This window comes from Vicia villosa, unplaced genomic scaffold, assembly GCF_029867415.1.
Source record: "Vicia villosa cultivar HV-30 ecotype Madison, WI unplaced genomic scaffold, Vvil1.0 ctg.000412F_1_1_2_unsc, whole genome shotgun sequence".
Classification (NCBI taxonomy): Eukaryota; Viridiplantae; Streptophyta; class Magnoliopsida; order Fabales; family Fabaceae; genus Vicia; species Vicia villosa.
In genome coordinates this window covers 7,791-26,205 of record NW_026705188.1, presented here as the reverse complement: position 1 = coordinate 26,205, position 18,415 = coordinate 7,791, and the positions used below count along the sequence as shown (strand labels likewise).

Below are 18,415 nucleotides of genomic sequence, written 5' to 3'. Positions count from 1 at the left end.
AGTAGGGAATACCTGTGAAGAGCAAAGTGAAAGATTACCACTTAAAGAGTTGAAATCATGTGACAGCATTTATACTCAATTGGGTTTTAGTGTTTTTTGTTTTCTAGTATCACATGGCATAGTTGTGAAAAAAGCAACATTAAACATGTGATTCCATGTGACAATCTAAATAAATTGACCACTCTCAAACATCTTAGATTTCTCATAAATCTTTCTTCACTTCTCAATCTTTTCCCTCATAATTTGAATTAATGGAGGCACAAGAACAAAATAAACGTAGACGTGTGGTTTACTCTATGGAACCAAACAAAATAGCTCAATCTATATTTGCTAGAAACTATTTAAGCTATTTAGTTCCAGCATTGATGAAGATAAAGGAAAACCCTAGTTTTGCAAAAGATGATAACAGCAGTTATGTTAAGTATGAAGTGGACATGGCTATGGTTTTATCAGCACAAGGTTGTGCATGGAGCAATGGTCTTAAACTCAAGCTTCAAAAGGATCATGTCAATGATAAGAGTAGTAGCATAGTTGAGAATGAGGGTAATGAGGGTAATGATGATAATGAAGATGAGGAAAAGATGAAGAATTTGATAAAGTTGATACCTGGTGGTGATGAGATTTGTGATGAACAAGTTGTTAATGAAGTGGAAAGTTATATAAGATGTTTGCAAATGCAGGTGAATGTTCTTCAATGCTTGTTGGAAGAGATGTGTTGATTAGTTTTTATATGTCTTGATTTTTGGATTTCCATAAACTATGTTAAATTGAAGATATGGTGTTGTTTAAGAAACTTTATAGTATTTTTTTTATATGATTGTGTAATTTGTTTGCATATATTTTTGTGGGTGCAGTTACGGTGCATAGATAAAAATCTATGCACCGTGCATAGAGTATTATTGACCATTGGATCATTAGATCAAATTATAATTATTACTCAATACTCAATACTCAATACTCACTACTCAATAGTCAATACTCAATACTCAGTACTCAATACTCAATACTCAATACTGGATTAAAAATATGATCCAATGACTTAGATTGACTTATGCATGGTGCATAAGGAAAATCCTTATGCATATTAGCCAATGCCTATTTTTTTACCTGTTTAGGAATGTAGGAATGAAGAGAAGCAACAAAATCAAGGAAAAGTATAAGTTATTTAACCAATTAATTATCTAAAATGTGATGAAGATATTTTATATCTTTTTTTTTTTTGACAAAAAGATATATTATATCTTAAAAAACATTCTCCTGCATAATATAAGATTGATGACAATGTTGTTTGGTTATGCAAAGATTTGTCGGTTAAAAATACTTGTAGAAAATAACATAAAGTAATCTTTTAATTTATATTTAGATTAATGCTTTAAAACTAGTATAGTTAGGTCAATATTGTAAAATTCCATGTGAACCAAAATCGATGTAGAATCTGAAAGATTGGAGTTGATTTTTTATAACTCCTAAATAAATAAATAAATAAAAGCCTGCAATTAATTAATTTAAATATATTCTATGTTAAATTAAGTTTTAGTCCTTTTATTTTGATTAGCTCACAAAATTTATTTATTTTTTAAACAGTTTTAGTATCTCATGCAAATCTTTCATTTAAAATAAAAAATGCTGATGTGTCAATTTTTTTGTATATGAGACATTTATTCTGAACGAGAGAAAACTAAAAAATATTTTCTAGAGAACAAAAAATACGAACGAACAAGCTAAGAGATGAAGAAGATGAAGATGACGATCAGAGAAGACGACCAAAAAGAAAAAAAGATCGTCAAAAATACAATGAATAATTAATCTTTTTTTATGCCAAATCAATAGAAGTACGTCACATATCTAATAGAATAGTACACAACAACGTTTTTGGGATGAAAAATAGATATGAGAGACCAAAACTATTTAAAAAATAAATATGAAAACTAATTTTATGATTTAGACAAAATAGAATATCAAAACTGTATTTTAGTTTATATTCTAATAGCCTCGGAAGTTAAAATATTTCTCTTAAAAAACCCTTATTTTATTATAGGTATGCTTTTATATTTAACTGGTTTGATTTATTTTTGAAATAAGTATATTGTTTAATTCATTTTTTATTCTATCCTATTTAATTTATAAGATATTTAAAATTGTTGAAATTTATTTTAGGCATTTTATTTTGTTTATTTATGTATTATGTTTGACCTGATTCAGGGATCTTTGCGGTTTAGTGTTTATAAGTTTTGAGGTAAAAATTTATCTGATTCAAAGATAGATTTAGGGTTTGTTTGGTAAAAATAGCGGTTGACTGATAAATTAGCTGATAGCTTATAGCTTATAGCTGATGGTTGATGATTGATAGCTTATAACTTATGGCTGATGGTTGAGACTGATATTTGATAAGCTAATTGAAGTTTTGGTAAAATTAACGGTTCAAATAACTTAAAAGTGTAAAATGACATAAGAGGTGTTTAATACATAATTATTTAATTTAAAATTAAAATAAATTATAAAGAATAAAAATGAGTTTATGCTAAAATAATAAGGATAAAAAAGGAAGAAAAAATGATAAACTATAAGCTATAAGGTGAAACGCTATTTGAAATAGTGTCTGAAAAATAAGCTATAAGCTAGTAAAATAAGTTATAATCCAGTGATGAAAAGACCGTTACCAAACAAGTCTAAATTGTCATATGAGCTTATAAGCTATAAGACACGAGCTCAAAATTATGTCTTACCAAACAAAGTGTTACTTGCATTTCAATTTTGGGTGATATGTTAAAAAAATCGATCTGATCTGATCCAATTTAATGTGGTTTAATTTGGATCGTTTTTTGAATATCCAAATTATAAAATATTTTTTATTAAAATTATAAAAATACTAACAAATAATATATTTGATATAATATATAACATATAATATATTAAAAGTTAATATTACAAAATGAGAAAGATTGATCTTAGTTGAACAAATAAAATAATAAAAATAAATAAAATAAACAAAACTAATAAATAAATCGTATTTAAAAAATAATTATCATCATAATTTAATCATCATATCATATTAATAAAAAAATAAATAAGTATAATAATATATAAATGCGATTCGGTTAAGTTTGAATTGGTTTTCAAAAGTCAATCCAAAATCTGATTCAAATAGAGCGATTTTTTCAAAATAACATCAAAACATATTTAATAAAATTTATTTTTCGCGGTTTTTCAATTTTTTTAGATTAATTTGTGGTTTTTATTTGAATCGATTTAGATTTGAATAATAGTAATAACTATAGAGTTAAGGAAACTTATTACATGAAGAATTGAACATTAGTTGCAATCTACAACTTCGAACTTCAATCTATTATTTAGATATATGTTATGATTTGTTTGAAAATATCATTTAGTCACGCGTTTAATTCCAATTATCCTCCAAGGTGTTTATAAAGCAAAGCTTGGGCTTATCCGTTGTACTAATCACTTGGAAAGGTAAAGTATACTCAAACTCAACAATATTACAATTCATATACAGCTACATACCTTGAATATTTTTAGAAAAGATCATCTTGAGCTATCATTTACAATAGTCACCGGGGTTGTTACAAAACTCATGACCTAATAATATCAAGCGATTTAGAATCAGATACACATTACCCATGCATTTGTGTGTGAGTTTTTTCTTCAGTATTTTTAAGCTAAAGTAACTTTATGAAAATTATCAATATATTGAAAAAATTTATTTTGTCACTTCATTTAATATATGTCTGAAATATTATAATTGGAATCTCATCACAAAATTATGTAACTTGATAATATCCAGTAATTTTTCAATTAATAGTTGATAGTTTAATAAAGGGAATTGATTACTATTTTTCTTTACCTTTACTAGTTATTTTGTGATGTTTTTTTTTTTTTTTTATATATATATATGCAATGTACTCGTTTTTTTAAGTGAATTAGTCTTTTTAAAGAGAGGGGATTAGTTTATTATAATTAAGGATCTAGTTAGAGGTTACAAATTTACTTGCTAAATTTGTTTGAAGTAAATAGAGAGAGAGGTAGGGTTGGAAATGAGTCGAGTCGAACTCGCCTCAGCTCAGTTTGACTCGTTAAGAATTGATCGAGTTCGAGTTTGATTTCGAGTTTATGAAGAATTCTTTTTTCAGCTCAAACTCGACTCGTTAAGAATTGACCGAGTTTGAGTTCGAGTTCGAGTTTATCTCAAATTTTTTTCAGGTCAAACTCGACTTGTTAGAAGTTCACGAACATCTCAATTCAGCTCGTTAGGTTTATCTTGTTAGGTTCAACTCGCTTATTTCACGGACTTAAAAGTAATTTTTTAAAGTCTATTTTTTAATAATATATATTTGACATTTTAAATTATTATTTTTTAAATAAAAAATATAGAAATAAAATAAAAGTTATAAGATTGGAATTTATACGATGTTAATTTTATTTGTATAATTATTTGTAGAAATATTTTGCTCACTGGAGAATATAAATTATCAATTAAAACTGTTAGATTAAAATAAAATATGATACTGAGATTTAGAGCAAATATTTAAACCTACTCTTAAAGACAATATAATGTATCTCATATATAATCGAGTTGAACTATGTATAGTTCAAGTTCAACCCATTTAGTTAACGAATTTAGTTTTTAGCTCATACTCAGCTCACTTGCTTCATGAACCTAGTTCAATGATTTAATTTTCTAATCGAGTTTCAAACTATTTTCGAGTTAGTTTGATTCATTGCCAGCCCTAGACGGAGGTGAGAAAAATATAAGAACGAGGGGTTGAATTCGATTGACTTTTACTTCTTTTTCTCTTTAAATCTCTTATAAGATTTTGGTCATAAGGATAAAATCTGAGTTTGAGTCTGATAATGATAACAACAGATAGTATTCATTAGAGGTAAATAAGAAAGCAAGACAATACACAAGCAATTATCCTAATTCGTCATACAAATCAGGAGTAGTTCAGCCCCCTTGCACTTCCAAGAGATTTTCCATATAATCAAATCTGATTACAAGTTGCTCAAACACGTAAGAAGGAGACTTCCAATGCCCAAACACACAAATAAGGGACTTCAATGCTCAAGTACACAAGCAAAAGACTTTTAATGTCCAAGTAAATAAGTAAGGGACTTCTGATTTCAAGCACACAAGCAAGAGATTTCCAACGCCCAAACACACATGTAAGGGACTTTTGATTGCTCAAGCACATAAGAGAGATAGTTCATGCAATCTATCTAGCAGATAAATGATAGTGATCAAGTGATAATTATACTTGATATACAGTATGATGTGTAAACACAATAAAATCCCAAACTCCAAGACTTAAGAACTTCTATGAATGTACAATTTGTAAGATGTTCTAAGCTAGCTTGTTCTTTTTTTACATATATAGTTAGGGGTGATCGTATCCGAACCAATCCAAAAGGAAAACCGCAAACCGAACCAATCCAAACCGAAAACCGCAAAAACCGCGTTTGGTTTGGATGGTTTTGGATGATTTTTATGCTAAACCGCACGGTTCGTTTCGGTTTGTGGTTTTCATTTCACAAAACCGAACCAAACCAAACCAAACCGCATATTTAACTAAACTTTTGAATTTTTATAATTAATTTATTATATTTCCAATCCAATTGCAATATTGTACACTCACGTCACGTGACTCACTATTCCTTCATTCTTCCTTCCTATTTAACATTTCAACTTCATTCTCTGATTTCTCTCTCACTCATTCTAGAGACGCATTTGGTGTATATGTAGTACTGATAATATTTAGTTCTGAAGTTGTAATGTTGTATTAATATTTAGAACTGAAGTTATTTGATACATGTATATGTAGTATGTAGTTTATTAGTATGAAAAACTGTATATAGTATGTAGTATGAAAAACTGAAGTTATATTAGTAATTTAGTACGTAGTATATGTAAAATACATGGTATGGTACGGTAAAATATATGATACTGATACTTATATGGTATATGGTAGTAATTTTGGTGTAAAATACATGTATAGAAGAATGAATTATTTTGGTGTAATTAGTATGAAAAACTTCTTTTTTTTATGGTATTGTAATATATGTAATATATGTATGGAAGAATGAATTATTTTCTTTCTTTTTTTATTTCAGTACATTTTTATTTTATGGTGTAAACCGCAACCCACCGAACCGACCCTAACCGCATTGGTTTGGTTTGGATGACTTTTTAAAAATTAACCGAACCAAACCGAACCGCATGCATTTTTATCTCGCGGTTAGGATGACTTTTATGCTCAAAACCGAACCAAACCGCACCGCGAACACCCCTATATATAGTAACTTCTCTTTTCTTGTCAAGACGCACTGTTGTGACTTTCTCCAAATCTTCAGCTCCTTTTATATAGTTCTATGAAAAAGTCGTTGGAGAGAACTTCAAGCACAAGAGAGTCTTTAAGAGAAGCATCAACAAATTTGTTCCAAAGCTTCCTTATATGGTTAATGTCATTACAATCCTACTTGAAACTCCTTTGCTACAAAATGAATTATCAATTGTAATTCTTCAGACTACTGCAACTTTCTGCTAAGTATTCACGTTACTAGAACTGGACAAATTGACCTCAGAGTTTGATAGCGACCTGTCAGGAATTCCTCGATTCTTGAACTTTGACTAAGTTCAGGTTCTGGTCCTTTAGAGTCTGAGTCTTGGCTTTTGATCCTTCAGACTCTGACTCTTCATAAGTTGACTTAATCAAAGTCTGGAGACTTCTGGTTCTGACCATCAGAAGATGACTTGATAAAAAGTTGATCCTTTAGAGTATGATCTTCAAAATTTGCCTCTTAAGAGTTTCTCTTTGAATGTTCAATGTACTTTCAGAATTAACTTCCAATCATCATATTAATCTTTGAACCTGCACACTTGAGCACAAATTAGTCTACCCAGTTATTCTTTAAATATTTTATTATCATCAAAATCTAAGGGATATGGTATAAATTAATTCTGTTCCTACAATATCCCCCTTGTTGATGATGAGAAACACAAGTATTTAAGAACAATGGTTGTTGATTTAATTAACATTTTGACTTCAAGGTATGAGGTTTGTAAGCTCCCCCTAAGTATGATAAGCCTAAGGATGAGATTTGTAAGCTCCCCTTAATCAGATAGTCCTTAAGGGTGAGGTTTTTAAGATCCCTCTAAGTCCTAGTCAGGTTAATTAAATTTATTAATGAATCACAATAATCGAATATTCAGATTTTAAGCATAAACAATATCAATCAATCAGATTCAGATGCTTAAATAATTATCCTTCTTCTCCCCCCTTTTGTCATCAACAAAAAGATAAAAACAGAAGAAAAAAAAATATACTAAAGAAAAATATGTTCAAGAAATTACAAATTTTGATTAAAATGTTCAAAAATCAGTCTTTACAATCCTCCAAAAAGATTTAAAAAAATGTTTCAAAGATCTCGAGAAAATGGCTAGATTGGTTGAGAATATTTCTTCACTTCTCGAGAAGACCAAACATTATCCTTTCAGTTCAGCATGTATTGGAAAAGAAGAGGTTTTGCTTTTCCATTTCGGTGTGACCTTTGCAACGAAGATGAGGAATCCTCTCAACATTTATTTTTTTCTTGCAAGTTTGCTACTTGGCTTTGGGATTGGGTGAGCTATATGCTTCGGATTAGTGCGCCATTTCTTTGTTGGGATGATTTTAAGAAAATTTTCACCAAGGCAGCGTCGGGACAATGTAAAGTCTTACATTGTGCTACGGTAATCTCTGTTTTGAATTCCATCTGGCAGGCTAGAAACAAGGTTAGATTCCAGAACATCGCTTTTAATGTTTCTTTTATCTTCTCTAGTATTCTGGATTGTGTTTCCTTAGCTGCGAATAATGCGGCTGATTCGTATTTGGATATGCATGATTTTATTCTCCTCAAGAGCTTCCGTGTCTTAATTCATCCTCCCAATGATCCTCAGATTCTTAAGGTTCTGTGGCAGCCTCCTCCAAGGAACTAGGTTAAAATCAACTGTGACAGGGCATCGGTTTCTCCCTCCGGTAATTCTGCTTGTGGTGGTATTGTACGCAATAGTGAGGGTGGTTTCCTTAGGGCGTATGCCATTCGGTTGGGTCTTTCTTCTTCGCTCATTGCCGAACTCTTCGGTGCGATTTTTGCAATTGAGTTCGCCCATAAGAATAATTGGAAGTCTCTTTGGTTGGAAACAAATTATATGGCGGTAGTCAAGACGTCCAGGTCTCCTTTTTCGGTCCCGTGGCATATAAAAAACTGTTGGGTTAATTGTATAAACTTAGTTTCCTCTTGGAATTTTATAGTCTCTCATATTTTTAGAGAAAACAACAATTGTGTTGATGCTTTTGCTAACCTAGGTCTTAACTTAACCGATCCTACTTACTATTCTTCCATCCAACGAATATTCGTGCAGATTTTGTAAAGAATCGGCTTGGTGTGCCATTCTTTAGGTTCATATCTTTCTGATAGGGTTTCGGTTTATGTCCCCCCTTCGCTTTTGTATCAATCTTCGTTTATTAATTTTAGCTTCCTTTAAAATAAATAAAAAAACTCTTTTCATATTCGGCCTTAAATCCATGTTTCTCTATGTATTTCTCTATTATTTTATTTTTCCACAAATCTTATAATGTGAGAAATTTTTGTCTGGTTTTTTTAAGAGTGATGAATCTAACATACTTCTCAATAGATATTTGATTAGTCAGAGAAAAATATATCTTTAATTATTAAACGAATAAAATAAACAGAATGACTATTGTGCCACGTGGCAAGTGTACAACCAGAAAAAGGCTGAGGTTTAAGATGAAGTGTGTAGTATGAGAGAGATAAACATCCCAACAAAACACAGGAAACACAAACAATTAAGAATCATCAAATTCCCATTGTTTGTATCAAAGACATCAAATAAGGTTTTGGTGCCAACTAGGTAAGCATCACAAATATGTGGTCAACCTCACAACAAAGCTTCTTTATCCCCACATCAACCCTTCTTAACCCAAATTTCAAGAACAGCAGGAAAACCTTAGTCATCCACTGCAGTTGCTCACCACCACAACAAGATAGCCAACAACAACAACAGGAACAATCTCCAACTCCATTAAGGTAGGATGCTACTATTGTCTTCAACTCTAGTGTTAAAATCATCATCACTATTTGTTGAGTTTGTTTTTTTTTGCTTTGTTTATTTGGTTATATTGAGTAAATAATTGTTATGTATAGTGATAGGAAGAAGAATGAGAACAAGTTAGGAAAATTAGCATTGATTGCAGTGGCTGCTGGTGTGTTAACGTTTGGATCAGTTCATGATGCATCAGCTGCCAAAACTGGTGGCAGAATTGGTGGCCAGTCCTTCAAATCAGCTGCTCCTCGCAACTCCGCCCCAAGAATCAACAATAATTCCAGGTATCATCTATATATCTTTCTTTTATTCAACAAATTTTAACTCGGTTTTGTTTCGAGGTTTCGATATTGTTGGATTTTGATACAAACCCAATTGGATGAGTGTTACACTAGGAATTTTTTTGTTAGAATGTTGGAGATTAGTGATGTGCAATAGTTAGTAACATATCAGTATGAGGGTCGTCTTTAAGAGCACGCAAGAGAGGCTACCACATAGAGCGCAAAATTTGTCATGGTTAAAATGGTCTGTCTCATAAAATATTTGGTTAGTATATTTCAAAAGAGGATATTAGTGATGATGAATAGTTGAAACACTAGGAGTCAAATGCTCCTAAATGTTCAAAATACAAATGAATTCATTGTGCATATTTTTAGGCGTTGTGAGATTGTTCTTGAGATAGATGTTTTTTATTCCAAAAACTAAGAAATAGGTGTTTCTAGGATGGATATTTCCAAAGGCCAAATGGAGTGTGGTAACTAACATAGTCGCTAGTTGGTGCTCTAAGTGTTGGAGGTCCAATGGTTCAATTTTTCCAATAAACACCTTAGCTTTCCTTGTTCTCACCGATGTGAGATTTCTTAATTTCCAACACTCCCCTCCAAGTCTAAAGTACATCATTGTTATCCCACTGATGTATGATCAGCGGGGCTAAGTTGTCTATACCTTACTATCAAGGGCCAATAAGGATCTTCTCTGAATGATTTGCATATGAATTTCCTTTTCAATGTATAGCGATTGCCAGTTTATATGTGGTATCCTAGACTCTTAGCCTGTATGACCAATTTATTTGTCATTATACCGCATGTTCCCCTGTCTAGCAGAAGGCAGTAAATAGGAGTAACGCTCCTTGTTTCTTTGTTTGAGACTAACCATTTATGGCCATTAATACGCTCTTAAAGCTATATTCGAGTATTAAAGTATATCAGCTATCAGCTAGATGTGTTGACTTTGGGCCGGGACTGTTCACTTTGACCCATTTATGTTGATCCAGATCAGTGAAGCCTCATGAGACGCTTGGAAATCGGGGTGGGCTCTCCTATGCCCGAGTATAGATCTGACCTAAGTTTCAGGATATGTACACAGTCCCTCAAGCATGAGGCCCATAGGAGCGAAATGCTTTATGAGAAACCATATTGTACACAGTCCTTCAAGCATGAGATCTATAGGAGCGAGATGCTTTAGGGGGAGAGACTGGAATATACACAATCTCTCGAATATGAGGCTGATAGGGGCGAAATGCTTTAAAGGAGAGACCGGATTGTACAAAACGATTATTTTTGGTAGCTAACATAGAACTGTCTTATATTGTTACTAGAGACCATATTGAAAGAAAATCTATTATAATTGGATGGAAATGTAGTTTTGTAACTACTCCATATATTATATGATTACTTGTGTACAACTAAAAGAAAACATAGCATTTTCACTTGTTTTTCTTTCATTCTGGTGGACTCATATATATGAAATTTTGTTATCTTTATGACAGGACCAACATCTATGTTAATCCACGGGTGGCGCCTCCACTAGTCGGTGGATACGGGTACGGTGGTATGCCATACTATGGTGGTGGGTACGGATGGTCTCCATTTTCTTTCTTTGCACCAGGTCCAAGTGTAGCAGTAGGCATTGGAGGTGGATTTGATTCTATTCTTCTGTTTATGCTTCTCGGTGCTGGTGCTGCTGTTGTGAGGAGGTTCTTCGGATCAAGAAATGTTGACGATGATGACGACGAGTAATAGCTTGCTCGTTATCACTAAAAAAAAACATTTTCATACTTGATTGAAGAGAGTGTTTGTGGTAAATATAGATGTTTAAAGGAATGGAAGATCAAACATATATGTGACCAAAACATTTTGTACTTTGAGCTATGCATATATTATACTTGAAAGAGAAGCATTAATCTGAGCCATGAAATCTGTTTTCTACTAAATATCACTATGAAATGGTGTCTCAAATGATGAGGCATGGTCTAAATGGAAACTTGAGCTTTATATTAAGATCAATGTTGTGCTCAATTTTAGGAGCAACTTTTCCACTTCACATTTCTAAATAATCACAAATAGTTTTTGAGTTGTACTCTCAAACGACATAAAATTCACGTTTATTTTATGGACCAGTTAAAAACTTAGTACTTTAAGTATACAAATGTGCTAACATATCAAGAGGACGAAATTAATTATACTCCTGGAAAGAAGTTTGGATTTGTTCTATTTAGAAAAATAGATATAAGTGATAAATTAGTGAGATTCATATTAATACATGAATTCTATTAATAATTTTTAAGAATATCACTATTTGAGACTAATTCATTGTAAGTGGTGTACTTATGACAACTTGTGCTCTAGAGGTTGGACCATTATTTTCAAATGGGATTCTTGTGGTATTAGTATCCGAATCAAAGAGTGAAACAATATTAGTATCTGAGTCAAAGAGCGGAACAGTTCGTGAGAAACATGTATGAGTCTGCGTTCTTTCTTTTCATTGTTCTTGTGTTCCCTTAAATGAAACATTTGTCTTTGTTGTCTTTCACTTCTATTATCGTTTAATGTCATTTATTGCATGTTGCATAGTTTTCGTCTACCAAAGCTTTTTTTTAATTAAGTTTTGCATTTATTTTGTCTTTATACAATCAGTTGCATTTTATTCACACACTACTTTTCATACAATTACTTTGCACGAATTGCTCTTGAGATTTTTAGAGTTAATCTCACAAGCATAGTCATCTCGTGATTGACCTAATGCCATGGGAGGTCAGGGTGATTGTCGAAACCCTAAACCTTAAACCCTAAACCTAAACCACACAATTTATTAGGTAACATTTTGTCACTTCCATTGTTGTAATTTGTAAGATGTACATAACTTAACAAAACAATAATAAATGACAAAACCTAAACACTACGGGATGACTCTGGTCGTTTCAACATCTTGATTATGTCGTCGACATATCTAAAATTTTTTCATCAAACTCGATAGATCCCTTAGTTAGCCTATAGTGATATGTTCTCCACATAACCTTTAAATCTTTATCACACTTCTACTCAATACGACCGTATTTCACCATTTCATCAATATCAATACATGATACTAGAAACTCGATCTTACTTATCTTTCTATTCTCGATGTCGGACAACATATTTTTTTAAAGAGAATTGCCTCTTAATTCTCATTGAGCGCTTTATCTAAATTCATGCATGGTTTCAACGTATAATAGTTGAATCACACATAATTCTATTTTAAAATATGTCATAACTAGTTTAATTTAGAAAAGAAAAATAAGTCTTATCGCATCTTCTTTTGGTTCAAATATAGTATTCTTACCTCATCTCATCTCTATCTTAGAAATCCTTAATTCAAACAAAGTATATGAAGTAGTAGTGGTGCCTTTTTGAGCACTTTATTCCATGATGCCTATTCATTCAGCACTCTTTGAAGCCTATCCCTACAGCACTACGTTTGCCCCAATGACTAACCAACCAAGAGAAGTGATCTAATCCAAATTCTATACTTTATATATTAAAAAAAAAACTTAACAGGATAATGTAGATTATGGAAGATTTGTAACATCTTTTTGATTAAATACTAGGCTAGTTTCTATATTGAGCAAATGAAGTGAATCTTATATCATATCGAATCAAATGAGATATAATAAGAATTATTGATTTTAAAAAATAAAATTGTGCATGCTTGAATACTTGCAATCCATTAATCTTTTCTCCCACCTTTAATATACCCCTTTTCACTAATCTAGACCAATGTTACTCGAAATGACTCTTGTACCAATCATTGAAGATGCAAATACACTACAAAATACTATCTCAATCAAATATTATGTGTTTTTTTCCTTTAAATAATGCTTACTTTATAAGAAAAGTTCTGTTGAAAATGATAGTTGTTCTGATTCTTGAACGAAACGATTGTAAAACAATGTGTATAGTCTAAAATTCTCATTAATTACATTTATTGAAAGTATTAGTAAAATAGTTAAAGAAACTATTAAATTAATTAAGGAAAAATGCTATCTTTACAAAGTTCTTACACTTACATCATAAGACACTATTCATCATTGTTGCTTTTATATAGGGAGTTCTGTCTAACAACACATTTTATTTTTCTATTCAATTATTTCTCTTTGTCTTTAACTCTATATCTGAACCATACAAATTTATAGTGTTTATAAGTGTTTTTCAATCCCTTTAAATACATTCAAAAGTATTTAACTCTATATCTGAACGATACAAATTTATAGTGTTTATAAGTGTTTTTCAATCCCTTTAAATACATTCAAAAGTATTCAAAATTCCAGGAATAAAATTTATGGATTTCTATCCTTTTCCTATCTAACTAAGATTACCACTTTATTTTTTATGTCTTTATATTTTAACCATAAAAGTGATAGAGATACATTTTTGCAACGGCTAAAACTCAATAGATTCATAATGGGACCAAAGCACAAACCATAAATGTACGGGTCTGCAAACAGAAATGACCAAGCCCGATAAATATGAACCGTACGAATCAGACTTATTTCCTTCCAGACCTGACCTTACGCCATCCACTGCCTCCAGGAACTTTTATTGTCCAATATCTCCTAGGTATGGCCTGGCACTTGGAACCGATGTCGTCCGCTCTGGCCCATCATCGTCGGCTGGCCACCACTAGAGCTCTTCCGTCACCAGCTCGACTTTGGTGTTGCCCTCCACCACCTTCCACGAACCACTAAGCTAGCCACATATTTGCGTACCCGTCGCCAGCCTTCGAACCGCGACTTCGATGTCCTCCGTTGACTTTCTTGATGCTTTATGCCGTTTTGGTTTATGGTAATCTTGAAAAAAGTTTTCCTTCTCTTTATCACTTAATTTTTTAAGACATACTTCTAAAATCTTCACTTTGACTTTAAACTAGTGGTGATGCAAATTTATCCATTATTCACCTTGCTTCTATCTCCGATTTGAACCTTCATTCAAAAACCTTGATCAAGTACAAGCCACAATTGATCCTTGATCTAGCCATTTGCATCTACTTGCACTCAACCATATTTTATTGCTTATGTAATCTAACAAGCCCACGAGTATGGTTATTCAATCAATTTTTACTTTTTAACTTTCGAGTGCCTCCTTGAAGATGTTTGTTTTCGATTTTTGCAACTTCTATGCAAACTCGGCTCCTAGTAACATGCCTAAAACAGTCAAATGCATTTTTTTATCCATACTCTTCTACAAAACTCATTAAACTGCTTTAAAACAACATTCAAACATTTACCATGTTTTGGCATCAAATCTCATAGCATTCTCATTAAGAAAATCTTCACTAGCTAATGATGTATGGCCAATAACAATGTATCCATCTAAAATATATAACTCACATATTTTAGACCATTTTGTTATGATCATTCAACCATGGGAACCCCATGTTCAAATCTAGTGAAATAACATAGATCATCAAACATGCTTATAGATGACAAATTTTGTCTGAGGTCTAGAACATATATACCTCACATTATATAGAAGAAAATTATTATCATCATACAATTTGATTTTAATCGTACCAATACAATGAGCCTTGCAAACCTTATTGTTACTGAGTCAAACGACTCAGAAATCTTCTAGCTTCAAAGTCTTAAAGTACTTTTTCTTGAGGGCATGTGATAAGAGAGTCCTAACTCCATGACCTAACTCTCTTCACTCTCCAAAATTGACAGCATCAGTACACCAACACTATCATAACTATCTTTATTTGAGGTAACAACAATCTAAACATAACCTTCATTGTTCTCACTATTGGGATAATCATTCTTGAAGTGATCGATTTTCTTATGACTAAAAATTTTATCCTTGACTTGTCAAGCCTTTTGATTCAGACACCCCTATACACTCACTTTCTCTTTTTGGGACACTTAAGCTTTCACCACTATTGTCAATCTTCAAATATTTCACCTTTACAAATTTCTTGGATCTCACATGTGTTTGGACTTCAACTAAAATAATAGTTTCTTTTTTTTACCACAAGGAAGAGCATCCTAGAAGTGCTCAAAAGATTTGAGTAATGAGCTTAACAAGAATAGAGTCTTGTCCTTATCATCAATCTTCACATTAATATTCTCAAGATCATCAATGATCTTGTGAAATTTTGTCAACACCTCCAATGTGGATTTGTTCTCTATCATTTAGAATTGATAAAGTTGTTGTTTCAAACACAATCGTTGAGCCAAATACTTAGTCATATACAATGATTCAAGCTTTGTCTACGTAAAAACCGAAGTCATCTTTCTTGGTTTTCTTAAAATTTTATCTACGAGACACAAGATAATTACACTTTTGATCTTATCATGCATCTTAGTCTCCTTTGTTTGTATTAGGCATGTAGATATCAATGTCTTACCCTTTAATGCGTCTATATACTTCTGTTGAGTTAAGATTGCTTACATCGCTCAAAATCGTTGTCGTTGCAAAATTTCTTGATATCTCATTTAGAAATACTTATGTTGAGTTAAGATTGCTTACATCGCTCAAAATCGTTGTCGTTGCAAAAATTTTTTATATCTCATTTAGAACCCATTGCAATCACTTATAAACTTAACTCCTTCTAGTGGCACCCGTGACATTCTGAAAACATGTTTTTTTTAAAACATGTTTTTCTTCTCTTCATTAATTAGGGTTTTAAGACATATTTCAATATGTTTTTGAAGTCAAAGTCTCTTATATGTCATCTATATATAGAAGCCCGTGTCTATGTGAAAAATATAATTTTCAAATTAGTTAAACATTTAGATTTTGTTAAAATTTTCTTTGATTTTAACATTTGAGTTCTTGCATGTAAAATTATTTTTTTTGGTAATGTTTGGATTGATGTAATGATATCCAAACATAGCTCGGAAACATAGCTCGAAAACATCCTCCATTATCCGAGGCATCACAAAATCTCCATCCATCCCTTCAAGTCCACTCCAAATCAAATGCCCATTTCATATTCTTATTTTATCTTATTGGTAGGGAAGGGAAGTCAACAACACTCAATACTATAATCTGGTGCAATGGACTAAATGTGTGAGAGCTTTTCTCTCTTTTTTTGACAAGATTGAAAATGGGAGCTGAATTGGATACAATCTTTTCTTTGCTACTTCAATTTATTTTTTGATGAAACTTACTATTCACTATTTGACAACCATGCCTTACACTTGATTAATCAAAAGTCCATAATAGTTTGTTTATGAAACACGTCTGAATTAATCAAAAACTAGTCCAATAATTTATAGTTTACCAGCAAAGCAATACTATGCACCTTTTGATTCATACACATTTTTTATAAATCATGTTGTAATTAGATTTGAGTTAAGTATTGATGGGTGGAAAAAGTACAAAGCAGACAGCGACATATTATGGACATGATAATGATCCCTCTTAGTTTAGTGTTAAGAAACAGACAAGACTTAAAAGCTATAAGGATTGTGAAACAATTGAAGAGACAAAAACAAGCGAATAAAACATTAATTAGGGGGTTATAATAAGGTTTAAGAGTGAGTTTGGATTTATGTGGTGAGAAAGGAATCTTTGGATGAATATAATAAGAAAAGAGAGTAGAAATTAAAAGCACATGCAGTGTAATGCACGGATTGAGTGGGTCTAGTTTCTTTACGGCTTGTGCCTTTGTTAGGCTACAAAGCGTGCAATTTCTTCAATATCCCATCTTAACAAGACAATGAAAGTTGGATGATATCTTGGAGTTGTTCTTTAATTAATCATGCTATATCCCATCTCCAAATCTAGTGATTACATCAACTTGACCAAAAAAAGTTATAGTAGTATTGAGCATAGGTGTTTGTGGTTCCTGAACTAAACTATTCTAGTAGTGTTTTGGGTCGGTCACAAACACAAAATAGAGGAGGCCAAATCATGAGTCTAAAGTCACTTCACTAAAGCATTAAACCTTGGTTAAATATGACTCATAAAATGTTTGTCCGGTAAAATTGTGGTTAAATAAACTCACTATTTTTTTTTTATAGTTAAACTACGTTAATCTATACGTGGTTTCTAAAAACGTGAGATGACTCTAAAAGCAACGTTATAACCCTGCTTTGGAGCCACACATTGGATCCACGCCACGGACTAGTGCTTATCGTTAGATGTCATCAGATGACCCCCACATTCCACACTGAAAAGAAAGGAACGTCCATAACCACTCCTCGTATATAAGGCATCCACGCAATACCTGAGGTATTCTCTGAATAATAACTTACTTTATTCCTCATTCTTTTACTGACTTGAATGTTACATTGCTAATCTTGCAGGTCCGCCTCTGTGCCATCACATCAGAGATTTGCTCCGCTGCAACAAGATTCCACTTCATCCTTTCACCAAACATTTCTGGTTTCCTAGCGGAGCTAGTAGTTTGATTCAATTTTTAAAAACTACTCCGAACGAGTATGATGTCCGACACATACAGAGACACCAAATATTATTATTGGTATAATTGTTGTGCTGCATGTACGGAAACAAGAATAAAATTCCAATAGTTGAATTTCCAAAAACAAACCAAAGTAGATAAAGCAGTAACTTTCATATGGTGATCAAATCTGAATACTTGTCTGAAATATCCTGTTCCCTGTCCTACATTGCTTCAATGTCATGACTCTTATTTTATCTCTTCATTATCATATACTCAATGGTGGTCCCTCTCCTATCCTTTTCCACAGTATTACAGTTAAGCAACAACATTTATTCAAAATATAAATCAACTATACTATAAACACATGTTTAATACAAAATATATTCGTATTATAATATATCAACACTTCCATTGCAAAACTTCATCTTTTTCTTGCCTCCTTCCTTCACAGCCTGTCAAACCTCATAATTATATTTTCTTTCCTGTCTTGTTTCTTAGTTTCTTTCTATGAACTATCTTCCTCAGGATTCTCTAGCTTGTTGGGTTGATCCATCATGAGAGAATTTTCCACTTGTAATAATATTAGTATTAGACTTAAGTGTGAAAATGGTTGCATGAGTAAGAAGATGTTCA

General features: G+C 32.0%; 2 protein-coding genes across 2 annotated transcripts; both read left to right on the top strand.

Annotated features, from left to right (window-relative positions):
* On the top strand, nucleotides 1–1,084 carry LOC131627898 (transcription factor bHLH146-like). Its single transcript, XM_058898750.1, has one exon. It carries the CDS (start codon nucleotides 252–254, stop codon nucleotides 717–719), a length of 468 nt encoding a protein of 155 aa, XP_058754733.1. The 5' UTR covers nucleotides 1–251; the 3' UTR covers nucleotides 720–1,084.
* A 7,734-nt stretch (nucleotides 1,085–8,818) lies between these two features.
* On the top strand, nucleotides 8,819–11,314 carry LOC131627897 (uncharacterized). Its single transcript, XM_058898749.1, has 3 exons — nucleotides 8,819–9,102; nucleotides 9,220–9,402; nucleotides 10,887–11,314. The coding sequence occupies exons 1-3, from the start codon at nucleotides 8,942–8,944 to the stop codon at nucleotides 11,134–11,136; spliced, it is 594 nt and encodes a 197-aa protein (XP_058754732.1). The 5' UTR covers nucleotides 8,819–8,941; the 3' UTR covers nucleotides 11,137–11,314.
* The last annotated feature ends 7,101 nt before the right edge of the window (nucleotides 11,315–18,415 follow it).